At 40.3% G+C, this 27643-nt stretch overlaps 2 protein-coding genes across 2 annotated transcripts; one reads left to right on the top strand and one right to left on the bottom strand.

Moving 5' to 3' along the window:
- Window positions 1–210: 210 nt before the first annotated feature.
- On the bottom strand, window positions 211–2380 carry LOC119727382 (mediator of RNA polymerase II transcription subunit 7-like). The gene is made up of 2 exons (XM_038199250.1): window positions 2257–2380; window positions 211–1856 (listed from the first exon to the last, which is right to left on the bottom strand). Exon 2 carries the CDS (start codon window positions 1828–1830, stop codon window positions 1132–1134), a length of 699 nt encoding a protein of 232 aa, XP_038055178.1. The 5' UTR covers window positions 1831–1856; window positions 2257–2380; the 3' UTR covers window positions 211–1131.
- On the top strand, window positions 2271–26582 carry LOC119727380 (cytoplasmic tyrosine-protein kinase BMX-like). Its single transcript, XM_038199249.1, has 18 exons — window positions 2271–2402; window positions 2715–2842; window positions 6188–6964; window positions 7904–7999; window positions 11826–11907; window positions 12168–12328; window positions 13841–14143; window positions 15863–15999; window positions 17007–17078; window positions 18557–18691; window positions 19980–20110; window positions 20708–20948; window positions 21819–21901; window positions 21998–22128; window positions 23253–23317; window positions 23699–23814; window positions 24992–25152; window positions 25978–26582. The coding sequence occupies exons 3-18, from the start codon at window positions 6818–6820 to the stop codon at window positions 26062–26064; spliced, it is 2148 nt and encodes a 715-aa protein (XP_038055177.1). The 5' UTR covers window positions 2271–2402; window positions 2715–2842; window positions 6188–6817; the 3' UTR covers window positions 26065–26582.
- Window positions 26583–27643: the final 1061 nt, after the last annotated feature.

Raw genomic sequence — 27643 nt, 5'->3', positions numbered from 1 at the left:
CAAATTCATTGACAGAGAAGGTAAAAAGTGTCTACTCATATGCGTTACTGAACAACAAAGACTCATCCACATTGAGGGCGCTTTGTGCACACTCTCTATCATATAAACTTGATATGCATGTGTACACACTTAATAATGCACTCACTTCACAGATTGGAGAAAAAAAGGACAATAAAGACACAGAAATGCATAAAACTTGCAGAACAATCATTTTCATGACGTTACAGGGGGTCTTTTAATCAAGCACATCAAAGTGGAATAACATGCACTCAAGACAAATTTTCATTTTAGCATGAAAATGATAATGGTGCATGAAAAATAATACATTTCCACAAAGATTTGTTTTATAAATTTATAATTTGACACTTGGATGAATTCAGCAAGTGCTAAATAGAACATTTAAAGTTCATTTGAATGACAAAACAGAAAAGATATGCAAGGGCCACTGCTGTATTTAGAAACAAAGCAAGTGGCGGGTCACTCAAAATATTTGATCAAGATTGTGTTGTTCGCTGATATTTAGATATCTATGGTTGGTAGTGAAGTACAAACATGTTCATAATAATTTTTCTTCAGACTACTTTAATAAGAAAACATGTACGCAATGGTAATGATCATGGTACAATGCATCTTTAAAGGCTGGGAGCACCTAGAATGATTCTAGCAATACATTGCAACAGGGGAAGAATTCCATACATGGACATCACTAATTTTTTTCCTGCAGTGACCTATCAGCCATCAGAAAGCGATAACATGTCCTAAAAAGTTAAATTTAGAAGGGAACATACTGAAGCATTTACTGAGAAAACACTTGGAATTTCTTAGACCAGTCTCATAGGGTTTGTGCACAGGGTGTCAAGTGATGTCCAGGTTTAATGTATGGAACTCTTTCCTGTAAAGGTACTGTTTCTATCGTTCCTGAAAAGGAGAGTGCTGTGACTAGTTTAAAAAATCATAAACATGTACTAGGTAATAATTATTAATTCATTCTACTTTAAAATGTACAACTGTTCAATGCTTCTCCAAGTGAAGGACCACGATTGAATTCAGTTCACTTGTTTTCCAATGAGCGTATTTCCCTTGTCTGCACAATACTGGACTTTTATTCAAGTATTTACACCCACAAAAAAATTATATTGAGTCTACAAGATTACACATCAACTTGTCCTTGTGATAAAAGGAAGCCTCTAGCTCCTTCTGTCCGTTAGTTTCTTCCTGTTTCTCCTTGGAATCCACCTCAGTCATTATCACACTCTCCTCAGCTTGGGGTTCCATCCTTGCGGCGATCTTGCTGTCGATGTGTCCCATGTTGTCCGGCAAGGACCCGAAGCAGCTCTGCAGTATTTCCGTCACTTTCTCCAGGTGTTTCTGGAAGCGTTCGGCCGTCTCCAGCCGCTGTCTCTTCTGCACCTCCATCATGACCCGCAGCGTCTCTCTGGCCTGGTGCGGCCGGAACTCGTTGATCAGGTGATGCATGTGGATGAACAACAGCTTGATGTCGTCAATTTTCTCCTCCCGTTTCTTGCTCCCCGGAGCTGCGACCATCACGTCCAGCATGTCCAGAAAATTGAAGAGGATGGAATGGTTGATCTTCTTCAACTCTTTTCTATGATCGAAGACCTTCGGGTGGAGACGACGCAGATTCTGCGATTCCAGAGACCTGATGATGACGTCGTCTGGGGTAAACACAGCCCCAAACATGTTGTAGTTTTCACTGACTGGTACAGGGGGTCCGGGCGCTGTGCCATTTTTCACCCGCTCATCAGTGTAATTGTTTATGTATTGCACTGGCGGCAGAGGCAAGGAACTAACGTTTTGGGATTCAGCCATTTTGTCGCTTTAGTTGTTCATAGCATTAGCATCCTGCGAAGGAAAAGAGAAGTTGTTACTCAAGTAACACCATGGACATGATGGAGGAATAAGAACAAATGTAAGTTTTAACTGACATGACTGATTTGTTGAAGTAATCTATGATCCAAAGGTAACTGAAAATAAGAGGATTTTCTACTTGATCAAACATTTCTTTGATTACTCAACCAATTTAACAACATACATGCATGATACATGTAAATAATTTATGATAATCAACTGCATCTCCTCTATCGCCTTTTGTCGATGTCATGACCATAAAAAGTAAACACCGCCCTCACTAGTCGTAGTTCGAATGAAAGTCCTCCGCGGCCGGCAAGGTTTTTCCACTTGCTAAAATTCTTACATTTCGAGTAATTGACCTATTTTTCCCCACCAAGTACATTACCTATCTCCTGATTTTTTCTGGCGAAACAATGAGCAAGAAAGGTTGAAGTAGAAGCGAAGAAAGCCGACATTTATCGATACTGTGGAATTTTGTACGCGTTTTCATTGTGCCGTGAAGAAGTTCAGAGACCAGCCTTCGCAACATTGTGAGAAACAGTGTAAAAACGAGGTTTTGGGGTACCATACTAAAACCTAGATTACTGAGAATTATTATCGCCTTGGCCTCGTACATTTATTTTGAAAAGTTGAATGGGCAAAAAGCTTAGATTTCTGGGATTTTTTTCGTACTTCTAACATAAAAGTCTATAATACGTGACAAATAAAGAAGTTTGTTTAAAAGGTTGTTTTTGTTCATAAATGAATAATTGTAGGAGTTTTGTTTTTTAGAACTTTTGCCTTCTGTCTGTGAATTTTGCGCAACTTAAAGAGTTATCCATGTACTTCCTGAAAAACTTTAGCTTGCAATGAGATATACGCGCGCGTGGAGACTGGCATAATTTCCTGGTAAAACTACTTGTTATTTCCTCGAAATAATGGGCACTCAGAAGCGGTATCAGTCGCCAACAGTTCAAGAAAGTATTTGCACGTAAGTAAGACAATACAAGGGTGTCACTGTCAGCACTGTTAGTGTTTGAATTTCTGTTAAGAAAAGTAAAAATAAGAAGGCTCACTTCACTTTTCTGTTTTCACCGACCATGTTCACACATGCACATGCCAAACACGCAATGACAACGTCATGGATATGTACATTCATGACATTGTACACGCGGCTGTATATTTTTACCTGATGGAGGAAAATTTCTTATTCCTTGTGTTCAGAATTACGAAGATGCTTGGTGTAGTAAAAAGTATATATGTCCGTGGGCGACATGTTAAACCGAAAATAAATTGCAGATCCACGCTTTTGAGTTTTGTCGTTAACATCCTCAGTATGAACTGAAGACTCTCGCGCTGCACTTGCTTGTAAGTTGTATGCAACACAGTTGCTATGTGGGTCGTGCATGCGCATGCACATGCGTAAGTCTTCACACAGGAATCTCATACGGAAAGTGTTTACGACAAAAGTGTGGATCTGCAATTTTTTTTGGGTAAACACGTTGCCCACGGATATAGGCCCCTATTTGTTGTAATTTTTTTTCGCTATGGCGGCAGATCAATTTATGTGTTCCTTCCTCCATGATTGATGAAACATTAAGTTGGGGGCCCACTGTTACTAGAATTAAGCCCCACCTCATGATGTTTAGACCAATCACAGCTGACAAGTCGTGGCCTAATGAATCAGTGATTTAGCCCCGCCCACTGTGCACATGCTTTGACCAATCACAGCTTACAAGTCAAGTATTTAGTATCTTCACCATGCAAAGCCTCAAATCTTACTTAGCTTACAAGTCAGTGGCTGGGGCCTAATGGATCTGTGACTTAGCCCCGCCCACTGTGCACATGCTTTGACCAATCACAGCTGATAAGTCCGTGGGCAGGGCCTAATGGATCAGTGACTGAGCCCCACCCACTGTGCACATACATGAATTATCAGTCTATTGACTTTATGTCTTGGACTTTGGACTGCATGTTCAGCAGATGTGATTAACCTTCAATCCAGCTGAAGAATTTGTTAAATATTGAAAAATGATATAAGAAATAAAAAGCTATCAAAAGCTGCTTCACCATGCAAACTGACTGGAATGACATAAATACAAAATCGTAAAAAAATAAGGTGCTATTTCCTGATCTGTATGAACCTTTCTCAAACTTTTTAACAAAATATTGGATAAATTGCAACTGCCATGTTTTGTTTAAAAACTTCAATTTAAACTTTTCAAGAGTACACAAATTGTTTTACATGTAAAAGAATGACCTTTTATTCTGGAATGTATCTAAATGATTTTAAATATATGATAATATTAACCTACAGTTGTCTACTAGGGAGTCCAGCGAATTTCATTTTTTAACAAAGGAAATATCATGTTTTGTATCACTGAAAGGAGAATTACACAACAGTTTGTTTGAATCAGCGTCATGGTTGTTTGTGTTGTGCCCATTCTTGAAAATCACGCATTCTCGAGAATGGGCATGCACATTCTTGAGAATGTGCAACTGGATCCTTGCTCAATCTTGGCAAAAAATAACTCTTCCAGATTGAGCGCACATTCTCGAGAATGCGCGACAAGATAACGGTCTTGTCGATGCCGAGCACCGGCTGCGCTTGGCAAGTCTAGCTGAATCCTCGTTCACTGATTCTCAATAATTATACTGTTGCAACGCAAGGCGCTGAAAAGTAGAGTGGATATGATAAGTAAAGGCGTATATTAATATGGGGGGGGGCCGGGAAAATATAAGAGACATAATAATACTAGTGCAAAGAATTCTGATTTTTGGGATAATAAAAGCGGGGGGGGGGGGGGGGGGGGGGAACGTAAGAATGAAGAATGTGAAGAATGAGAATGAATACTGCGACATCCCATAGTGCTAATGCTATTTCCCATTTAAATTGCCACCAATTTATTGTTCACATCCCACCATAACGTCGCAGAGCTGGATTCTATCTAGTCAAAAGAGCAATTTTGGCAGCTTCTGGACATCGTTTTTTTTTCGTGGCACGCATATGATACATGCAGGGACTTGTAACTTGTCTAGCCTAAGTAAAGCACTTCCCAGACTAGTTCCCAGTCCTCCGTTATTACAAAACTTCCCATAGTGGGCAGAAAAAAAGCAATAATAACGGGTTTAATTTGATTCAAATTATCGTAGTTATACGAGTACAGAAGCATAGCACATTTTCTTTCCTCTTTATATGAATTGTTTCCCTTTTAACCGCTATACAATTCATTTAACATAATTATGTCGTGCAATGTTTGTTAAGATTGGGCAAAATTCATAAATTGTGCACGTGATATTCCCACCCAATCTTAAGAATGAGCGCTCATTCTTAAGAACGCGTGCTCGTTCTTAAGAATGGGCGCTCATTCTTTAGAATGCGCGCCCATTCTCGAGAATGTGCATGCCCATTCTCGAGAATGCGTGATTTTCAAGAATGGGCACAACATTTGCATATATTTGGAAATACAACAAGTTCAATGGCCGAATTTGGAGTTTCAATTCTGTAAGATTTACATTATAATATTATGTGGAGGCAATTGGAAGATTTTGCAGGATTTAGGTTACATCCTAGCAAAAATGCCTAGGGAGTTAGGGTCAATGTTATGCCAATGTTACCAGGCTTGCCAACAGCATTTGCAGTAATCTGATAACACACATTGTGTACAACAGTATGTATTTATCAATTCTTGGAGTACAAATACAATCATGATGGTACTTCATGTAATAACAGTTGAACAAGTTTAATTTGAGTAACATCTTTTAATGTTGCTTAATAATTTACATAGGAAGGACGGTTCATTTGTCTCTAATATAGTTTTGTTTGTTTACTTTATTATATTTTTTATGTACGTCAGCTGTTCACATACATGTATTCATAAATGAAAAAAAAGAAGAAAAAACTATTGCAAACTGTTTGCAGATTGCATCAACCTCAAAAAAAGTTACATGGCCAGACGTTTCAACTTTCGACCCTGACAAACATTTTTTACAGTTTTTCCTATGTAGGCAGATATGCAGTGGACATGAAAGTTGGTATTTATGTTTCCCATTTACATGGACTTGTAAGTTAATGATTTCCAGAGACCAGAGTTCATCATTTTATGATCCTATGGTACCAAGAACTTGTAAACATACCATCCAGGTTTAGTTCCTTTACAATGATTGCAAATCATTATGTACAGTACATGAATTGCAAAATTTGTGCAAAGTATTTGAGACTTTTCCTTAGCAACTGTGTATTTTAAGCTGATGATTGGTACAATACCCTCAGAGTTGACTGGAAGCGATGGTTGAAAACATATAATGGTGTTATTTTAAATTTGTATTTTTGCAGGTCGTTTGGCAAAAGGAAATAATAATCTCGACACTGGAAGGGGAGTTCCTAGAATCTCGGAGCAGTCACCTTGCTGAACCTTGACCACTATTGCTCAGTTGGATGGCATTTCATAATGAATTACACAATCACACGGACTTCAGTTGTCACTGTCTAGCCTCGGGGGAATATGCGTGTACAATCTGTTGGAGAACTGTTCCTGGTTGAACAACAGTACCCGGTTCCTGCATGTGTGTTAATTCACAGTCACTGATTTTGCACAAATGTGTTCGGTCCGCATAATCTATAAACAGCACGGCTATTGTTCGACTCAAAAGATGACATCATTGCACATGGATAATGGACAATGGACACGTATGTGATTACCGAACACAGTACACTGTAAAACTCAAAAGGTGTTTTGAGGTCACTAAATTCAGGTTTCACGTTGATTCTTGCATGTAAACATGCATGCATGTGTTGCCGTATAGTTGCACTGAAGTACATAGATGCACACATGCAGTTTACATAGTTTTGCATATTGCTTTGAATGCACCTGTAGGCATGTGTAGTTGAGTCTTTCAGCACATACTCAAGAAACAGTCAATTTGAAAACAAAAACGAACAACCAAGGACATTACTGGGAAAAACATGGCCGACGAGATCAAAGAGGTATGTCGCGTAGGAATGATGCTGAAACGATCGCAGAACAAGCGGAAACTGGCTCCTGTGAACTTCAGGAATAGACTATTCGTTCTGACGAGGGATTGCATTGCCTACTACGAGGGAACTTCTGAGGTCAGTTTATGGAATTGGTTTGCCTTTATTGTAAGATTTTCGCTACGTGCATTTGGGTTTTTACTGTTCCATTGCCTCAGACTTTTTGAATATGGGAAATTTTGACTTTGCTTATGTACAGAAGTGTTATCTTTCAAACCTTTCTTCAAATTTTCAAACCTTTTCTTCAAATTTTCAAACTGATCCTGCTTCACAAAATGCTTAAGGACCAAATCCACTGAAGACCACCACTACTCTATAGGTGGATTTTGATGGACTTGGTACTCATGGCTTGCCTACCAAAATGGGGGGATGGATTTTAATGGAGTTGCAAAGGTTAGGGTTGAACTTCATATACTACAACTTCAGTAAAAAATGCACTGTGTTCCTTTCTCTGTGATTAGGCCACAATACCTTCGGCGTCAAATACTGTAGTCTAATGCAACCTTCATGTGTATGTAGGAAGTCACTCCTCCTTTCCTCTGTTTGCTCTTATTTTGTCTTGAAAAATTCTTTCAGATCTTGTAGATTTTTTTTAAGCCACTAATCATAGTCTCGCACTTTTCCCCCTGAAATTTCAAGCCCAAGGGTGTACAATTACGGGCAGTACAGGAACCTATAAACACGGGTATACCGGTAAAAGAAAACCCAACCCCAAACGTGAAATCTGTTTTGATTTTCAATTTTGCCTGCTTTTCATTTTGAAAATCTCACAAATGTCATTCAAAGCCTTTCTTTCTCATTGTCTGAGAAGCAGCTAAGTAATTTGTAAAGTTGGTCAGGGGTACTCGATCCCATTCCTAACAACCGGTTCCTAACATCAGCGGTCGGGTACCTGGGTACACGGTTCTGATGCACACTCTTAGCCCAACGTAAAATCACTTATTAGCCCTTTTTCTGTACAGTGCTTGATTCTTTGAGTCTGTTTCTACAAATGCTTCTCTTTTTTATGCTCTTTAGAAACAAGGCAAAGAGAAGGGTCGGATAAACTTCAGTGACATCAAAGTTGTGGAGGAAGTGGATGATACTGCCTTAGAGAAACCCTATGGTATTCAGGTAGGCCATAAAAACTTCTTGTTTTTACTGTATTCCCAAAATTTGCCCCAACCCATCTCAAAGATACCCTCTTGTTATTTTTTTCGGATTTTACCCAGAAAAAAGGTTTTGGTTGCTATTCTTCTTGCGATACAAAGGTGATTCCGAATGAGACATCAGACCAGAAATCATACCAGAGGGTTGCAGCTCTTAAAATAAGAACCTTTCTTTTCTGTAAATTAACCCTGACCTCACCTAAAGCTACAACATACTACTACTACTAAACTGTAGTATGAAATACTTTAGCATTATAAGTGTGCACAACACTCATAGTATTCTGTAGAACTAAGTTATTTATCCCAAAGTAATGGCTAGGACGTTAGGAAGCACGCATTGCAAGTTTGTATGGACAGCAAGTTTGTCTCACCAAGAAACCTCAAACAAGAACACTGACACACAGATGGTCTGTTCAGTTTTCGTACCACATGCCAAAAGTAAGGCTTACACATTGTTAAACTCTTTTATCCCGTTTTACTGGAATAACCTGCCATCTTGTCATCAATGCCCCAAATCTGGAGCAATACAAATGTGCCACGACTTGGCCTGATTTCACGGCTCTGCTTACTGTAAGCAAAAAAAACAATACCCTGCTAACTGTAGCAGAATATTTCGCGCTTACGGTTAGCGTATTTCATGGGTAAGCAAGGAAATTGAGCTGGTGTGAATACATACATTTCTTAACATGTTTACTTAGCAGAGAATTAATTTACTAGTTCTGTAAGCACAGAATGATAATCGTAAGAATTCTGTGTTTAGCAGCGCCATCAAATAGGGGCCCTGATGAGAAACACCTTTTGGTCCCTCAAAACCTCCCCTGCTCATTGCACCCTCTTTGATGATAATAACTCTGCAACACAGACTTTTGATGGCACAGACAATTTCATTTTAATTACAGTGCTTTCGTTTTTTGGAGAGGAATTAGATCCTAAATTGGAAAAAAGAACATGACATGAGAATTAATTGAATGAGAACGAATACGCACAAACTGTGTGTACAGTGTACATGTACATGTACGTGTGCATACAATGTATGGTACTTCCTTATTTTATTTGTCATTTCCTTCATATACATGTAAAAAGTAAATACATTTAAGGTATATGTTTTCACACCACTTGACTATAAGAGTGCCGGATTTATGACAATACCGGTAAGTTCATGTAGTTATTTGTGTTAGCTTTGTTTTCCAAAACCAGCAAGTATTTTTGTAATTTCAGTTTCTGTACTTGAAGTACACGTTCCAGTACATTAACTGTAATGCAATGAGGTACTATACTGATAAATACATACATTACATGTATTATATCGGCTGTTATTGTTCAGTGCCTAGGATATTTCAAGTTTACAGTACAATGTAAGTGGGGGTTTGCATAGGAACGGGGTAGTTGAGTACTTGACCGCTGATGTCAGGAACGAGTTCTAGATTATAGGATCAAGTACTCGTAACCAACTTTAACGTAACTATTTATTAATGAATAATTAGTAACTTTTTAGACAGTGAGAAAGAAAGGTTTTGAATGCCATTCGTGGGAATTTTCAAACTGGAAACCAGGCTAGATAAAAAACAAAAATAGATTTCAAGTTTATGTAGGCCTACATTTTAACACACGACGGATGATCCTCATCGTGAAAGTTGCAGTTTACACCGTCCCTTCAGACAACTGGTGGGATTTGAATTTTGGGGTTAGGTTTCTTTTATGGGTACCCCGGTACCAGCGTTTTACCTCAGTATGATACCTGGTTCCCATACTAATGCACACTATGGTAAACTCAACACCCAAACTGTTGGACTCTGATTATGGTGATATGCCGGACCCTATGTTAAACATCATCGGTGAACTAGTGCAGTACTCACTCCAAAACCTGCAGTTGGAATTTAAAGGGTTGGGGTGGTTAGGGTTTTAAGGCAGTTGTCCAATAGGAGTGCGTGAATAGCTAACAACCTACCCAGCAAATAAAAAGTCATTTGAAGTCATTCTTAAATTTAAAGAATGGTCCACATGGGCCTTATGCATGAGTCGGCCATATTGAATTGAAAGTGAGGTAAAATCTTAACTTTTGGAACCTATGAAGATAAAAGAAAAAATAATTTAATATTTGTAATCAAACATTCCCTAATGTTTAAAGCATAATACAAAAAAATGACAGTAAAATAAGGCTGCATTGTGCCTGCATAAAGAGTCTGTCGCCATCCCATTCAACAGTTAACAATTAAATGAAATATATTCAGGCACTCGACAAAAATGGCCAACTCGTGCATAAGGCCCATACCTTACGTTGTTTATTCCTTAGTTCCCCCCCCCCCCTGTGTACTGACCGCTACTTTGAGGTAAACCGTAAAAAAATATCCTTGTAAAGCACAGTACAATGTATTGCTCAATTTTTCAACTTACCTGAGAATAACAAGGAAGCTAGATGCACTGTTGTAAAACAAAGCTGGCTGTTCGTGAGTTTGTCTGCTTTTCCAGGATGTTCTAGTGTGAAAACATCAATTTCCTTTTTATGATGATATAGTGGTGTTCCCTATAAACATGGCACACTTCAACGTTTCCCCCAAATTTCCTCATGCAGTGTTGACAAAATTGAAAAATTTTGATAAACCATTAATTCTAACATACCGAACTTCCAGTTTGTCAGAATATTAGGCCTATTTCTTATTTTTGGGCGCATTTTTAAAGGGTTCACTGTGCACTTCAAAATGAAATGGGGAAATCACGCCAAAATTAATTGCTGTGCTAAACTCATGATTTATGGGAATGTTTAGAGCTTGATGAAAGTTCACTTACTGTGAAATTTCATGTGAAATTTTTGCTGTTAAGGAAAGTGCGAGAGGCGAAAAATCAAAGTGCACCACGTCAGGGGTTGCGCCATGTTAGAGGGCATCAACAATAGTCGTTTATGGAGTGTGAAATATACTGTCTGCTTTTCTGTGCTTCATAACCCCACATGTACCTGTACATGAATATACAGTTGTACATAAAATCGAGCATCCGTTGCTCAGAAAAAAGGAGCATACATTTATGTCCTTTCCTGGAAAGGCTTACATCTAAGGCCAATAAAAAAAAACACTTCTGCTTCCGATTACATGCCTTTCAAAACTAGGGTCGGTCAGTCGGAAATTTATTTTTTTTGGTCAATTTTTGTCATGCTGATTAAACGGGGTATTCAATTATATGCGAACTTTTAGCCTGAACTATTTCCATTGTACTACGAAAGCTATCCAAAACATATGGCCACAAAAAGTGAATAAAACCTACCCTAATTATTGTCAATATATTTACATTCAATAATTCTTTAAAAATAATGGAAAATTCAGGTCGTGCGCACCATATGTTCCCTGCGCAACGCAGTGGGAACCAGTCATTGAGCTAGCATTACTCACATGTTTATCGTCACCGCGACATCGAATTGCGAAGTAGTAATCGCGAAGTGAATTTGTAAAAACAACAGAGGTTTCTTTTGAAAAAAATAGCAAATGTAAGTTAGAAAACAAATAAATACAAGCATTTTTGATGCAATTTAAGGGTTGTTGAGAGGAATTTTGTGAAGACAGAAAAGACAAGATTTTTTTTTTATTTATTCAATCATTCATTTTGGGTTTTTTTTGGATTTGCCAATAAAATGTTTAGGGTCGCGGTCAAAAACGAGAGTTGGTCAGGTAACCGGAAGCATAGGTATTTTTTTGTTGGCCTAAGCAAATTACATACGGATAAAGGTGCTCAGACATGCTTGTACAGACAATGACTAAAAAGCGTTGTAAACTGAATTAACGTATTCAATTTGTCCACAGATTTCTTATGAAGACTACACATTATACTTCTTTGCTAGCTCACAACAAGAACAGAAAGAATGGTTAAGTGATTTACAAATAGGTAAGTTGCCATGTTTATGTTCATAGATTGTAGATTTGACTGAATGTACTGTACATAACAATGTCAACAGTAATGTCATCTTCACCATTAGCACCTTCAGTAATGAATTTTTTTTTTTAAATTCCAGCACTTTTGTAATGATACATAACATGCGTACTTATTTATTGTAGTAATGGCATGCTGCTTCTAATCACAGATTGATTATAAATCTATTTTAAGACCATGCAGTTTGACTACATATTTCCATCTCCACCGTGCAGCTTGCAAAAACAACATCACGTTGCAGAACCGGTTCCACTCTGGCATCCACAACACCAAGACATGGACTTGCTGCGAGCAGAAGCACGTCGGGGCACCAGGCTGTAAGGATTCATTCAAGCACAGAGTGGCACAGCTCCCACCGACCCCCACGCCGAGAATAGTACGACAAATTTTCTGATTTGCTTTCCCCCCACATTGCCAAATGATATTCATGAGCTTCAACTGTCTTCCCCCAATTGCAGACATTTTTGAATGCTTAACACCTTTCTGATTTTACCGGTTCACTGGATCACCCCGTCACTGGTACGGCTTTTTCACCACTTTGGTTAGACTGCAACGCTAACCGCACACATGCCTATAATTGGTCACATGATTATCAGTCACATGATGACCAGTCACATGATGACAATCATGTGACTTCCTTTGTGAATCTGATTGGTTAACATAAATGTTGCGTCCATTGAAATGGAATCCGGTGAAATCGGATGCTAAAAAAATCAAACATGTTTGATTTCATCCGGTCGCCATACGGTCAGATTGGTCTGAATTTTCAGCGCGCACCTCTTTATAATGGCCCAGTGATCTAGTGAACTGGTAAAATCGGAAGGGTATGCGCTGGGCTTTAGCAACTTTTTGTGCTCAGTAGTACCAGGAAATCGGCCTCTGGGTTCAGTAGCATTAGCGTCTTGTAACAAAACTTTTTGATAATTTGGATTTTTTTAAAAAGAAATACACTGTAACTCACTGTGTACTGAGGTCATGGAAAGCCAAATTTTATTTTTGTCAAACTCTAATATGCACATTTGTGCACTGTAGGTTGGTCTTTCCTTTTGAACTGAATCAAACATGGCCTTGATCATACACATTCCTCTCAAATGAATTCCTTTAGCTTTAATGTGTTAATGTTAAAGATGAAACTGGTCCTAAATGACATACATTCTAATCTGGGGACAATTCCACTTCTGAGTTTACTGTGCTATAGCAAGGGCCAATAAATCACTGTTTCATCAAAAGTCTTGAATCTACTGAACAGAAACTGAAATATTGTAGTTTTTATCTTGCTTGAGATTTAGAGGTTGTCCTTTCACAAGACAAACTCATGAGTCCATTTAACGAGTCAGGTCACAAAATAACATGGGATCAACTGTAACACAGGCATGACTTGTGATTGACTTGTTGTCTCGCCTGAACTTTGTTCAGGAAAGAGACCTTGCAATCACTATGTCTCACTAATTCATAAAATTGGTCTCATTTCAAAAGTTGAAGTCCGATTGGAACCAAACTTAGGTCATAGATGCAACATGGCAACCTTCATATGATAATGATGTCAAAGGTCACATACTAGTGTCTAAGGTCATCTAAGGTCAAGTTGTAAAATAGGCTGAACATGTCAAATTGGTCTCATTTGAAAAGTTGAAGTCCAATTGGTACCAAACTTAGGTCATAATAGGTGCACCATGGCACCCTTCATGCTGATTAGTCACTCTGCAAAGATAATCGCGAAAGCAGGCGAGACGCATGGTTCGAGGACCATCTTGTGATACACTTGTTAGGATTTGTGGTGATGGACGCGACTAAAACACTGATCAGATGCAAATGATTCCTTAGGTTTTACCCTCAACCACATGTAGTGTTGTCATTTATGTACCGTACCATGCCACACCTCCCACAGGCACCCAGCACCAGCAGTCTTCCCCCCTCCACCCATAGGCAACAGGGTCCCTACAATGGCCAGGTCGCCCATAAGCCGCGAGGGTACACAACCCCAGCCAGTCACAACCACCACCTTGCCAACCCTGCCACCTCCGTCTCAGCGCGGTCACTGTCACCGTCACGGTCAACGCCTTACCGACAGACACCGTCAAAATCACCCACTTACCCACAGCCACCGTCACCGTCACAGTCACCGACTTACCGACAGGAGCAGAATCGGTTAAACATCCCGCTTCCCAAACCGCCTCCGGAAATTCCCAAGGTAACAGCTTTGACTCTTTTTTGCCAATCCAGGACAAGACGCTTTTCTTTTGTCAACCCTGTTTCATCGGTGCCTTGCGAAGATTCTTCAGCTTTTGTATTCTTCGAAACCCCCCCCCCCCAAAAAATGCTATTGCTCTGATTTTACAAATGCAGAGTATTGATATCAACAATGATATCAACAATCAGAATCTGTCGCAGCCATTGAAAGCCAGCCTCAACTTGTGGTAATGTATCAAACAAATATTCGTTTCCGTTCAGATGCCAGTATATTCTCAATCTGGTTTTGAACAGGAGTCTATCGCTCATCCTACAGAACCATTCAACCCTTTTGCTCCTCTGCTGCCCTAAACCAACCTGCCTGTGACAGGCATGAGATTTTCTCTGACTTTTGTCTGAAATTAGACTTTTTGAATCTGAGAGAAAGACATTATTAGTATAGAAAGAAATGCATCTTTCAAACCTTTCTTCCAATTTCAGATTTCTTTTTTTGAAATTGACAATCTCATCGCTGCTGATAGCGTTACTCCCTGTTACGCTCACCCCCCCCCCCCCCAAGTACTCTATTATATTATGTATTCATCGGGGAATGAATGTAATATTATGTAATGTAGCACAGGTGGTAATGGGTTCATCAATGAGTTTTCTATTATCCCTGGACCAAAAATAGCAACATGCTGTGGTTACTGTGGTCAGATCACAGTTGGGACAGCTTTTCCTGTTAGCTGCAATGCACCCGAGAACCGCAATCAGGGATAGTTGTGTAATTTTAATAACGCTTCTCCTGGCAATCAGGAGGAAGTGGGATCACCTTTGAGGAAAGAAGGTCAGAATTTGGAACTTCCTCTGTTCAGTCTGTTAATTTATACTTGGGTGGTTTTTTTTCCCTCCAGAAAACTTCCTCGATGGAATATAACTAGGACCGTGGTATAAAAAAAAACACACCAGAATTAATGTTATTTGAACTTGGACAGATTGCTGTGTCCGGTTCCTGAATATAAATTTAAATGCTGAACATTAATTAACCCTAACCCACCTCACTCCTCCAAAATCCTCCTGGCGGTTTTGGAGGATTCTAGAGGATTGAGGATGAATGGTGATTGTAATCAAATGAGGATTCTGGAGGATTGAGGATGAATGGTGATTGAAGCACATGAGGATTTTGGAGGATTTAGGATGAATGGTGAATGAAGCACAAGAGGATTTTGGAGGATTGAGGATGAATGCATTTTGAGGCAGGACTGTCTGATGATTTTGAAGGATTTGGCGTTGGTTATCCTTCATTTAAACACGAGTGCAAAGTTTTGGGATGAGGAGGATTTTGGAGGATTGAGGATGAATGCATTTTGAGGCAGGACTGTCTGACAATTTTGAAAAATTTAGGCGGAGTTGAAAAATTTTGGAGGATTTTGGAGGATTGAGGATGGTTGTAAGCAACAAGGGCCTAGGGGGTTAGGGTTAACCCATTAGTCAACACTTAAACCTTAAGCTAATGTAAGTCTAACAATCCCCAAAGTACGCACGACTGATTTGTTCTTGAGTGTGCACAAAGCCGCAGTGTCTTCGCATGAGCGTCGGGTGTCATCGGCAGTGCATTCTACTGTCACCAGTTGTCCCCCCCCCCCCCCCAACTCTCCATTTGTAACCATTGATGGGGTACTTGTGCACGGAGCCCATTGATTAATAACCAGCGTTTTTCCCCGTTTGATCATAAATGCAGAAAGAGGACTTGATAGTCATTGCCAAGTTTGACTATGAGCCCATGGAGGACGTTGACATTTCACTGGTCCGAGGTGAAGAGTACTCCGTCATTGATAACTCCAGAGAATACTGGTGGAAAGCCAGGAATAAACGCGGGTAATCAACCTGTTTCTTTCCTCCCCTTGTACGTTTCATTTGTTATGAAACAATGAATTGGGCTCACAGCTCAATTTCCAGCCCATGGTACGGTAGCCTTCCAAAATATTATTTGTTGTTACAGGAGATACCGGTTCCATACAGGGTGAGTTTTTAAAAAAGGACACCCAATGGCAACCCCTATTTTTAAAACAAGTTCTGCATGTAGCGCGTTCAAGATCTACCATAGGATGTGAAATCCCCATTAATAAGCTTTCTTTTAGTAAAAGAATCATTCAAATCACTCATGTTCTTTTGAAGTTATGGAATTTTGAAACAAAAACACAGGTTTTTTAACCTTGTTCACTGATCACATTAAGGTACGTGATATTTCAGTAAAAATGAAACAATGACGTATCCTGAAAATGATATCAGAATAATCCCATAAGTCTCGGGGTAGCCAAGTACAAGGCAGGGCAATAAACTCTTTGACATTATAAAGCACGTTGTTTTAACATTGGAAGCAGCAGGTTTTTAAATAAATGTTCTGATAAGTGCCAGTTATCATGGTTATGAGAGTGTTCTAGTGTTTTTTCTTATATGTGAATAGTTTTCGTTTTTGCTGCAATATCACCTTACTATTTATGATCCATAGACAAGGTTAAAAAACTGTCTTTGTGTTTAAAATTCCATAATTTCAAACAGTACATGAGTGATTTGAATGATTCTTTTACTACAAGAAAGCTTCTTAATTGCTTTCATTCTTAGATCTTGAACGCGCTACATGCAGAACTTCTTTTAAAAGATAGGAGTCGCCATTTGGGTTTCCTTTTCTTTGACTCACCCTTTACAAGTCTATTTTCAGCACGGCACTTTTATCAGCATCATCACGTTAGTCATTGTGGCTCACAGAATGACTGCTTATTGCAGGAGATTAGTTCAAGTGTCCTGTAATTTGCAAAGCTTCAATCTGCATTTTTTTTCATGGTTATTACTAAATCTGAATACGTATTGTTTTTTGTTCATAGACAAGTAGGCTACATACCCAGCAACTATGTCGAAGAGAAGAGCAAATTTGCATCTGGCTTAGAAAAATATGAGTGAGTATTTAACCCGGACTCTGGTATTATTGAGAGGGATTTACATGCTTCAACACTGGATATTGTTTTATGTTGTCATCAATTCGTTGTCAATTTCTGCTTGTTCAACTAGATTGGTAATTTATAGATATACAGTGTGTATAAAAAAGACACCCAGATGTAAATGTAAATTACACAAAATCTAATTAATATTTTCAAATAAGTTAAACATGTGAAACACCAATGTGTCCTCTTTCCAATGATACCTAGATTTTGTGTCTGTGGCAACAGATGACTGAGCATTCGTTGTTATTCTGTGACGGGTCAAAACCTGTACTGGGGGCTAGTTTTACCTGGCTAAAATTGCTAGCTGGTTTGTTATGCAAAGGTTGAAATGGGCTAGTCATGGTGCAGAGCTTTGTGTGGAAAGAGGTGGTAGCCACGTTGAAGGCATTGGGCCATGAGGGGTGAACTTCAACAATGAGAGTGGATAAATTACTGCTCAAAATTGAATAAAAGAAGAAAAGGATGTCTTCTTTCTTTAAATTAAGCCGTTCCACACGCCCAGAATACCAGTTACCCTTTTGCACAAACTTGGCCCAGTGCAGGTTTTGACCCTTGACAGAATAACAATGAATGCTCAGTCATCCGTGGCCACAGACACACAATCAAGCTATCATTGGAAAGAGGACACATTGGTGTTTCACATGACCTTTAACTTATTTGAAAATATTTATTAGATTTTTTTTATAATTTACATTTACATCTGGGTTGTTTTTTTTTTTTTCTGATACACCCTGTACATGTATAATTTTTGTGACAATTATTTTTTTGCACCAACATTAAAGTATGCTCCAGCTCCATTTTCGGAGGGTTAATTAACCCTAACATCCTCCCGCCTAGGCATTTTTGCTAGGATGTAACCTCAATCCTGCATAATCCTCCAACTGCCTCCAAGTAAAAATAGCATATACCCTCAATCCTGCAAAATCCTCTGTTATTTCTTGAATATGGTCCTTGGAGGGGTGACCACTGCCTCAATCCTGCAAAATCCTCTGGCAATCACTGTCAGTATGTTGAGGCAGAGCCAGTGACAACCAGGAGCAGTGTGGAGGATTTCAAGTATAATATAGGCCTAAATTTATGCAAGGCTGAGCATAAACAACACAAGGTCCGGCCAAAGACCTTGACACAGTGCGCCCTTCGAAGTCAGCAACACATTTTTGCCTTGTAGCCTCAATCCTGCAAAACCCTCCCTTTTGCAAAGAGGACTTTGGAGGATTTGGGAAGGTTAGGGTTAATGATAGTGTTAGCACTGCATTGTCAGAATTGCTGATCTAGGTAGGAACAAATGCTTACTGAACAGTTAGTTTCAAAGACAAGACCAGTAATTTCGACCAAAAAAACTTCCATGCGGACCTGGCTGTATGGACCACACATTACAAAAATTGATAGCGGAAAACCACCTCTTTTTTATTGTCCCTCTTCTCTATTTCTAGGTGGTTCACGGGTAAGTGGAATCGCCAGCGCACCGAACAGGAGCTGAAGGGAGAAGGCAAGGACGGATGCTTCATGGTCAGAAACTCCAGCACCAAGGGGCTCTACACACTCTCTGTCCTCACCAAAGCTATAATGTAAGTCTCGGACATTTTACTACCAACAGAAATTTCTTTTAAACAAATTCTTACTTTTGATTGGTTGTATATGGAACTTTTTTTTCTTCATTTCAAGGAACCTTATGTTATGTTTGATAAGATTTTATTTTATAAATTAATCTATGCAAACATAATTCTGTGCCAAGTAGTCCTTTCAGTCAAATCAAAAACAAGTGAATGCTTTTAACAGGTACGAATTCCCAGCCTACATAAAGCAGGATTGACTGGCTGGGACTGTTTAAGTACCTTGATACAGCTATGCTTTTGACTCCGAGTGAGCGATAAAACAGCTGTGACCACAACTTGCCTGCTTTGTCTGTTGACCCAGTTCGACTAGTCACAGTGCTTGTTTGACTTAGGATCCGACTGCTGGTGACTAGCCTTCGTTAAAAGTATACCTGGGGAAGTGGAAGTGACTTTTGACTGTCTGTGACTGTTTAAATAGCAGGAGGGTTAATGTTAGTCATGCTACCAGATGAATGTGATTGTTGTGCGGGTCAAATGAAGCCGAGTTCTTTTTGGTAAGAAACCTAGGTGTTACAATGCAACCTAATCTACAAATGGACACGCACATCAATAGCATCTGTCGGTCTGCATCATTTGCCCTTCATAAAATCGGACAGATCCGCAAATTCCTCGACCCGCACACCACAGAAAAGCTTGCTCATGCGTTTATTACTTGTCGCCTAGATTTTTGCAACAGTTTACTTCAAGGGCTACCAGACTCACAAATCGCCAAACTCCAACGCATCCAAAACTCAGCTGCAAGACTAGTCACCCTCTCGAAGCCCCATCAACCCATATCACCTATTCTGCGTAATCTGCACTGGCTCCCAGTCAAGAGGAGAATAATCTACAAAACCCTTCTCCTAACATACAAATGTCTCCATCGTCTCGCCCCTACTTACCTCCAGCAATTAATCCATAAATATGAACCCCGTAGAAATCTTCGATCAAGCTCACAATCCCTGCTCGCCTGCTCCTCAACATCGACAAGGTCATACGGTCAGCGAGCGTTTTCATCTGCAGCCCCAACCCTCTGGAACAAACTACCCAATCACATCAAGGAAGCCCCAACCCTGGACGTTTTCAAAGCTAATCTTAAAACCCATCTGTTCACTGCAAATGAAATATAATGTTAGTGTTTTCCTCTGTTAATTGTTCAGCGCATTGGGACCCCGTGTAAAATGCGCTTTATAAGAATGGTTTATTATTATTATTATCCCTTTTCGCCATCTGGACGCAATTGTATCCCTTGTCCATCCAGGCACGGTCAGGATGACAATGTCAGCCACTATCACATCAAACCCACCGCGGGCAACCAGTACTACGTCTCTGATAAGCACTGCTTCAACTCAATACCGGAACTCATCGAGTACCACCGACTTAACAGCGGAGGTAAGTGACGTCTGGTATATACTTTGGACTGTATCCTGCAAACTTAAAGCTGCGCCCGAATTATCTGGCTTTGGCTTGTGATGACACATGCACCTATGGGAGAAGCTGTAGCCATTTGCGCAATAGATTAGTGTGTTACTGCTGGACGTAGCCATGTAACTTGGACATGGCCTTAGGGCCATGTCACACAATCAAGTTCCTAGCAAAATAATAATAATAATAATTATTACCCTGGATTGGACATTTGGGAGACATCCCCATAGACTTGTGCACAAACTTTTTCAAACTTAAATGTGCCCTAACCCAATATTCCCTTGTCCTTTTCCACGAATTTCGGTTTACTGATTAGACCACGAGCAACAAATATAACTTAATTGCGACAATAAAATTGTGCCTCTAAAGGGGGGCTGTGACATTAGGGAGACATGAAAATGTCTCCCTAATTTGCTCTTCATTTTTTATTATAATTAGTTTGACATCGCATTATGCAGATGTTGGTGCTACATTGTGTAAAGATTCTGGAGACTTGTGTCTCATCGGTAGATTGACAGCCTTTTTTCCGAATGACCGTTCATCTCTCTGTCTCCCTCCATGAAGGTTTGATAACAAGACTTAGGAATCCACCAGGCCACATTCCCCCGACCACAGCGGGTCTGGGCTCAGGCACCCTAGAAATTACCTGGAAGGAGTTGAGCATTCTACACGAGCTGGGCAGCGGTCAGTTTGGGGTGGTCAAGCTGGCCAAGATCAAGAAGAACAACCACTTTGTGGCCGTCAAGATCATGCGAGAGAACGCCATGTCCGAGGACGACTTCATCGACGAGGCCAAAGTCATGACGTAAGATGAAAAAAAATTACTCCCCAATACTCAGTCCTCATATCTGTACCAGCCAAGAATAAGTTGGGTATGTTTTGTGGACGGGCGTCGCTAGAGGGGCGTCCTTTTGGTGACAAAATTGAATAATGTGTTTTCGTTGGCAACTTTGTCGTTCTGTCGGCAAAATTTTGTGTCTGTTGTCAAGTGTATGTATGCCACAATGAATTTCACCACTTATTGTCCGACAGTGTCAACTTTCATATGCTTTAAACAACACCCTCAATGAGTTCGTGTCCAGCCCCCCCCCCCCACTCCCCCCTTTCCCCAACCACCCACGCACTTTACTTTTTTATTTTGCATGTAAGTTTGATGCATGGATTTGTATCACTTCAAGCAGTTTCAATCAAGTTGTCCATGCTGTTACATGTTAAGTTTATACCTTTCCCCAATTTCATGGCACTGATTAGCGCACAACTTTCAAGTAGGAACAGAGCGTCAATTTTAATAAAACAGTAAGCGGTAAGCATGCTAAACTCAGAGGACAAATGTGCTTAAAAATCAGTTACATAAAAAAAAATCCAACTCTGTATGCATATACATGCTGTGACAAAAGCTGTTAACTGTTTAAGTAGTGCCATTCTGTGCTTACTGCCAGTGTGGTTAGCACAGAATGGTGATCCTAAGCTCAGAATCCTGTGGTTACCAGATGCGTGAAATTGGGCTCGTATCGGCTGGATGAAAATGAATAATAATGAGCAATGATTCAAATGAAATGAGGTGATGACAAAACATGATAAAAACAGATCCGTGAAATAAAATGCGATGGGATGATTATTTCTCATTCATTGTCATCTTTACAAATTTGTTCTTACTATTTTTATGTCCAAATAGGCAACTCCAGCATGAGAATTTGGTGCAGCTGTATGGTGTGTGCAAGAACCCTATCTGTATTATAACAGAGTTTATGTCTAAAGGTAAGTTTTAATCTCTCTTACTTGTGTAATATTATAATACAAAAATTTGGCGCGGAATTGAAGTTGATTTGTGGTAAACGCTGATCTTTCATGCAGGCTGTCTTCTGTCGTACATACGGAGGCACCAGGAGCTACTGGACAAACCCAACGTCCTCTGTTTCATGGCCATACAAATATGCTCAGCTCTAGCCTATCTAGAACAGAAGAAATTCATTCACAGAGATCTGGTAAGAAAGCTAGAATGAAATAAGTTTGAATTCCTAACCATCTAAGATCATTCAGAATCCTCCAGGCGTACTAATTTCAAAAGCGCGACAATCTACAGTATGGACTCGGTGCTCAAACATTGCATGGCGCTTTGTGACGGACTGGTTTCTGCGTGTGCGACACAGAGCACGCACAATGCCTTGTATTCTGAACGTGCACAAACCCATTGCGCAGGGCTGCCAACTTTGAGTAAGTGCTGAGTGTAAGAATTTGGCGATGGAGCTTAATCAGAACTAATCATATGCTAAATGCGAGCGCTGCGCGAAGGGTGATGCCCTAACGGTGTGGGTTCAGGGCGAGTGCTGATGGGCCCCAAAACATTTCGGATTCTACACACTCTGGTGCGATCTGAGGCAATTTCTGACCACTTTAACCATTTTTTTTTTAGCAAAAGATCATCATTAAAACATCATTTTGGAGTTTAATTTGCTTATTTTTTTGGGCGTGAGAAATCTCGAGTGCACGTGAGTGCGTGAGAGCAACCTGAAATGTGCGAGTCCCGCGCTCAATGCGTGAGAGTTGGCAGCCCTGATAGTGTCTCCATGTGAGCGTCAGCTGCTGTCAGCAACGCATTTGATTGTCCCTAACAGTAGTTCCCACCAACTCTCCCTTTGGAACCACTGAGGGGGTACTTTTTTGCACACCAAGTCTATATTCATAAATGCTGAGTGTGGCACACTATCCGCTCCGTTCACAAGTACCCCTTCACCGGCAAAGAAAGTACAGTTGGGGGTGACCGAACAATGCCATCTTGCCCGACTGCAATATTTTGCCGCGAAGCGCGGCCACTGCGTGTACATAGTACCAATCCCCTTGTGTACGCGCGTCACACACAAGGAACAGTGTGCGCGCGTCAACCAGCAAAATGTACGTGTCCCGCCAATGGGACGGTGTTGCTAGGTAAAAGGGCGCCCCCTTTTGTTGGCGCACGGAGCCCATAACCCTCATGCACTCATCATACACGTCATGTCCAGCAATATGTTTGGAAGTGAAGCGTCTTTGTAGCAGATGTTGAGACTCGTAAGAGAGCACTGACTTGAACATGGAGTTGAACCGTCTGACTATTTTTAATTTTTATTTACAGGCAGCACGGAATTGCTTGGTAGGAGAAAGAAATCTAGTAAAAGTAGCAGACTTTGGACTTACAAGGTAAGAAAAGTATATATATATATATCCTGTCTTACTGTTTTGACAATAAGGAACTACATTTAATATTACATGTTTACTGAAAAGGCTATCTGGTGTAAACTATATGGCTCATAAGTCCGGTTTACCAGCGATTTTCTTAGAATAAAAACACTTCCTTGAAAACTTTAAGTAACAATGGTTGGAAATGGTCTGAAAGCATTTTTGGTCTGAGTTTACGAAGTTTATGTTTCTGCTGACAAGTAAATTGATTTACTCTTTAGTGTCAATGTTTTTTTCCTGTCGGAAAACGTTTCCATGAAGTTGTCTCCAACGATTCGTAAAACAAACCCAAAAAACAATCAAACAAAGACTAACCATGGTAGCACTTCCTTCCTGTTGAAGGTATGTTCTGGATGATGAGTACACCAGCACTGGCACCAAGTTTCCTATCAAATGGGCACCACCGGAAGTCCTGCACTTCACCAAGTTCAGTAGCAAGTCGGACGTGTGGGCTTTCGGTAAGGCAAATACAGTCAACCCCCGTTAACCCTAACCCTCCAGGGTATGTTTGCTGGAACCCTGCCAAACGTAGCAACATGCAACACTTGACTAAGTGACAAGCTTGCTAAATGTAGCAAGATCCATCAGGGGAAAAGTCTCAAGGCCACACTGCCTCAGAGTCAGTGGTCACCGCGCGCAGCAGGATACAACTGTGGCATTGTTCAATGGGGCTTAGCTCTCATTGTTTCCAAGCTGGCCATTCATGCACTGGTGTTGGTAGCTGAATGCATCAAAGTGCACTAGTGCTTTTCCACCTGATGCGCTGTGTTGCATCTGGCAGGGTTACGGTTCAATTAATACAAACCCAGCCAGACCTAGCCGAATAGCTTGCTATATCAGATTTGTGTATGTCTGTACCATTCATGTCGGTGCACATGAATTCACAGTTGGGACTGAGGCTTCATGTTCACTATAACCAGAATTTGTTGTAGCAAAATTTGTATTAGTAAGGCCCAAAAAAAAGTAATCGGTCTCTGGTCAGACCGAAGTTCCGGAATTGATGTGGCGACGCGTTTTTTTTTTTTTCAAGCTTGAATTGTACAGACAAGGTGGGTACTATTTTGCTTTTTTGTGTCCTCATTATACATTGGTGTCCTCCATAATTTGCCTTGGTGCCCTTTATCATTTGCCTTGGTGCAATTTCCCCATTCCTTGGTGCTCCTTGGTACAAAAAATTGAGGAGGTGCGGCTTCCGTGTTAATTTGAAGAAAGACAAAAAAGGTTGACGCGCATGATTAAAATCGACGCGCGCGCTGACCAGAGACCGATTAGTTTGTTTTTTTGGCCTAAGGGTCGACTGTAGTCATCAATCAGGCTGTGTCATACTCGTCTATTTCACCACCCCGAACTTCATAGAGAAGCACAACGGTTGTGCTATGTTCGTCTCCTTTGGAATAGTTTTCTGAATTAGCATGAGGCATTTCTCATTTTTGTTCTTTGCATTGTAGTCCCCCCCCCCCAAAAAAAAGGATAGACCCAATCACTCCTTTAAGATAACACATTCGAAAAATGGATCTAACCATAAATGCATCACAGAAACGGCATAGATCTTCCAAGTGTCAGTATTCTGTTTGTGCGCACTCTGATGACACCTTCTGAGAAATGCACCACCCCTTTTTTTTCTCTTTCTTCAAGGAATCTTGCTATGGGAGATCTTCTCAGGAGGGAAGCTACCCTACCCTACCATGAACAACGTACAGGTCGTGGACCAGGTGACGCGCCACCATTACCGCATGGATATCCCGGAGAAGTGCCCTCGGCCAATGTACAACATCATGTACCGCTGCTGGCATGAGGTAAAGCTTTTAAAAGTCTGTCACGAGCCAATACGGCCCATCGGGCCAGCGTTTCTCTCCGGTTTCCCTGGTGTGAAACGTCCGAGTATTTTTTATTCCCCCTGGATGGGATGCCAGTCTACTGCAGGTTACTCCCCAGCTAATGCCAGTACCCATTTGTACTCCTGGGTGGAGAGAGGCAAGTTGGGGTGACGTGGCTTGCCCAAGGACACAACATATGGCCAATTTATATTCTCTGAGTTGGCCAAATGGTGCCATCTACTTTTCGTGGGCAGAGTCCTTAAAGAGTTATGATGCCGTGTATTTCTCAGAGCGATTTCAGATCGTGAGGTGGTGATACGGAGGGGAGTTCATGGGAGTTCATCCTATAAGTACTTTGTCCTGGGGGGTTCAAATGGGAGGTGTTGGGTACCTGTAGAGGTGAAGAAGGGGCGAAGAAGGATTCTTTGCTTCATCATTTAGTGCGAGAGACAAAGCAAAATTGTAATCGAGCCATCACTAGCCATTAGCAAGTCATCAACTCTAAAGTCAAGTAACAAGCTAGTCAAACAAGCCGTGACAAGTACAATTTTTTTGTCATTGTTAACCACTTGCTACTTGTCAAACTGACTTGTGATTTGACTTTTGATTGACTTGAGAACAACTCATGAATTACAGATGGAGTCCTTCTCAATTCAACCGACTCCATTTCAGCGAGGCCTTCCAGGTTGTCCAAATTCGCAGGCTCTCCCCTCCCCCTCTCCCCCTCTATCCAAGAAGAGTCTGTTTGATCCTCAATTTACAATTTACCTTAAACAATTTGTGTTTTCCAATGCTTGCTTACAGAAACCAGAGAAGAGACCATCCTTTGCCGACTTGAAGCAGATGTTGGTGCAACTTCAAGACCAGGACTCCACCGATTTCATACAATGAGCCAAACCGTGCTACCGAGACAAGCTGGGTGCTTTGCATAAGGATGATCTAACTGGACAACTCCTACCCTCCTGGCTTGATCCTGACGTCTGACTTGAGGGTCGTTGTACACAATTTTGGAAACCAGTCCTAATCCGTGTTTTCTGTGAGCCGTTAGTGACGAACCTCTGATTTATTTATAGACAACCGTTTGTGGATGCTTAACATCGTTGGTTTCGGTATTGTTTTTTTTAATAGAATCGGCAAGTTTTTTCATCGTAATTGATTAAATTCTGGTTAATCATGTAGACGAAAATTGCAAAAGGCGGTAATAATAGACACTCGTGAAGTAAAACGGTGCTGACAGCAAATCAGTAGAAAGATCCAAATTTGGTTGACAAATGAGTGCAAAGGCCAGGTGGTGTTGATACAGAGCATGCATGGTTCCATCCTGCATTCCAAACCCAACAGATCTTAACTGCACAGCTATGAGATCTGGGCCCAATTTCACGGCGCTGTTAAGCACAAAAATTTGCTTAGCACAAAAAAAGTCTGGCTTATAAAAGCAGGTTACCAGCCAAAACTCCATGTGATTTTCATGCTAAGCAAACAACAGCTGAATACCAATCACAAGCAATATACATAACATGGAGTTTTGGCTGATAAACTGCTTTTTTAAGCCAGACTTTTTTTGTGCTAAGCAAATTTTTGTGCTTAGCAGTGCCGTGAAATTGGCCCCTGCTGCTGAGACAAAGGTCTGCCCAATCAAGTGCTTCCACAATCAACCAATGAATGGGCAGTCAAGGGAGTTAACAAAGCAATGAAGAGAAAAAAAAGTAATAATTTCTTTCTCAGTTAAAGTTCTGAGCAATGTTGCTTATCAGCCTTTTCAGGTTGACTGCTCATCAGCTTTTTCAGGTAGACTCTTGCCAGAATGAGTCAACAAAACAGAGGCTCGGTATGGTCTGTATTTGCAGTGTTAATTTTTTTCCAAAAGGACCTTTTTATGCTATTAACACTCAAGTTTGCGCTATGGGCCTTTTTCACAAGTAGGCCATTTTGAATTGAAAGTCAGCTAAAATCGTACATTTTTGAACTTGCAAAGAGAAATAAAAGGAAGTTAATTTACAATAAATTCTAGTCTGCTTCAAATTTAAAATTTGTAATTAAACATTCCCTAATGTTTAAAGCCATATTTAAAATAAAAATGACAGTAAAATAAGGCTGCATTGTGCCTGCATAAATAGTCTGGCGCCATTCCATTCAACAGTTAACAATTAATGAAATACATTCAGGGAACTCGACAAAAATGGCCAACTCGTGAATAAGGCCCATTGGTGTTAATCTTTGATGAACACTCGGGATTTTTTTTTTTTCAGTCGAGATCAAGATTACTTTATTGGAAATTATTCAAAAGAGAGTACTTGGTTGCTTATCTGAAATTTGAATTTGCCCCTGGAAATGTGATTTCCCCACATTCTGTCATTTGTTCATACTAGAATTTTGTTAATTTGTTACTTTTTTTTTTTAAATTTTTTTAGGGGGGAACCTTCCTCTCATTGCAGTATGGAATATACAATCCAGCAGACAAAAATTATTT

This window comes from Patiria miniata, unplaced genomic scaffold, assembly GCF_015706575.1.
Source record: "Patiria miniata isolate m_02_andy unplaced genomic scaffold, ASM1570657v1 HiC_scaffold_20, whole genome shotgun sequence".
Classification (NCBI taxonomy): Eukaryota; Metazoa; Echinodermata; class Asteroidea; order Valvatida; family Asterinidae; genus Patiria; species Patiria miniata.
The sequence above is the reverse complement of the archived record's forward strand: the minus strand, read 5'-3'. Positions and strand labels throughout refer to the sequence as shown.

Coding starts and splice junctions, on each gene's coding strand:
- LOC119727382 (XM_038199250.1), bottom strand. CDS start 1,830: ATGGCTGAATCCCAAAACGTTAGTTCCTTGCCTCTGCCGCCAGTGCAA.
- LOC119727380 (XM_038199249.1), top strand. CDS start 6,818: ATGGCCGACGAGATCAAAGAGGTATGTCGCGTAGGAATGATGCTGAAA. Junction 21,902..21,997: donor AACAGAGTTTATGTCTAAAG/GTAAGTTTTAAT, acceptor TCTTTCATGCAG/GCTGTCTTCTGTCGTACATA. Junction 25,153..25,977: donor TGTACCGCTGCTGGCATGAG/GTAAAGCTTTTA, acceptor GCTTGCTTACAG/AAACCAGAGAAGAGACCATC.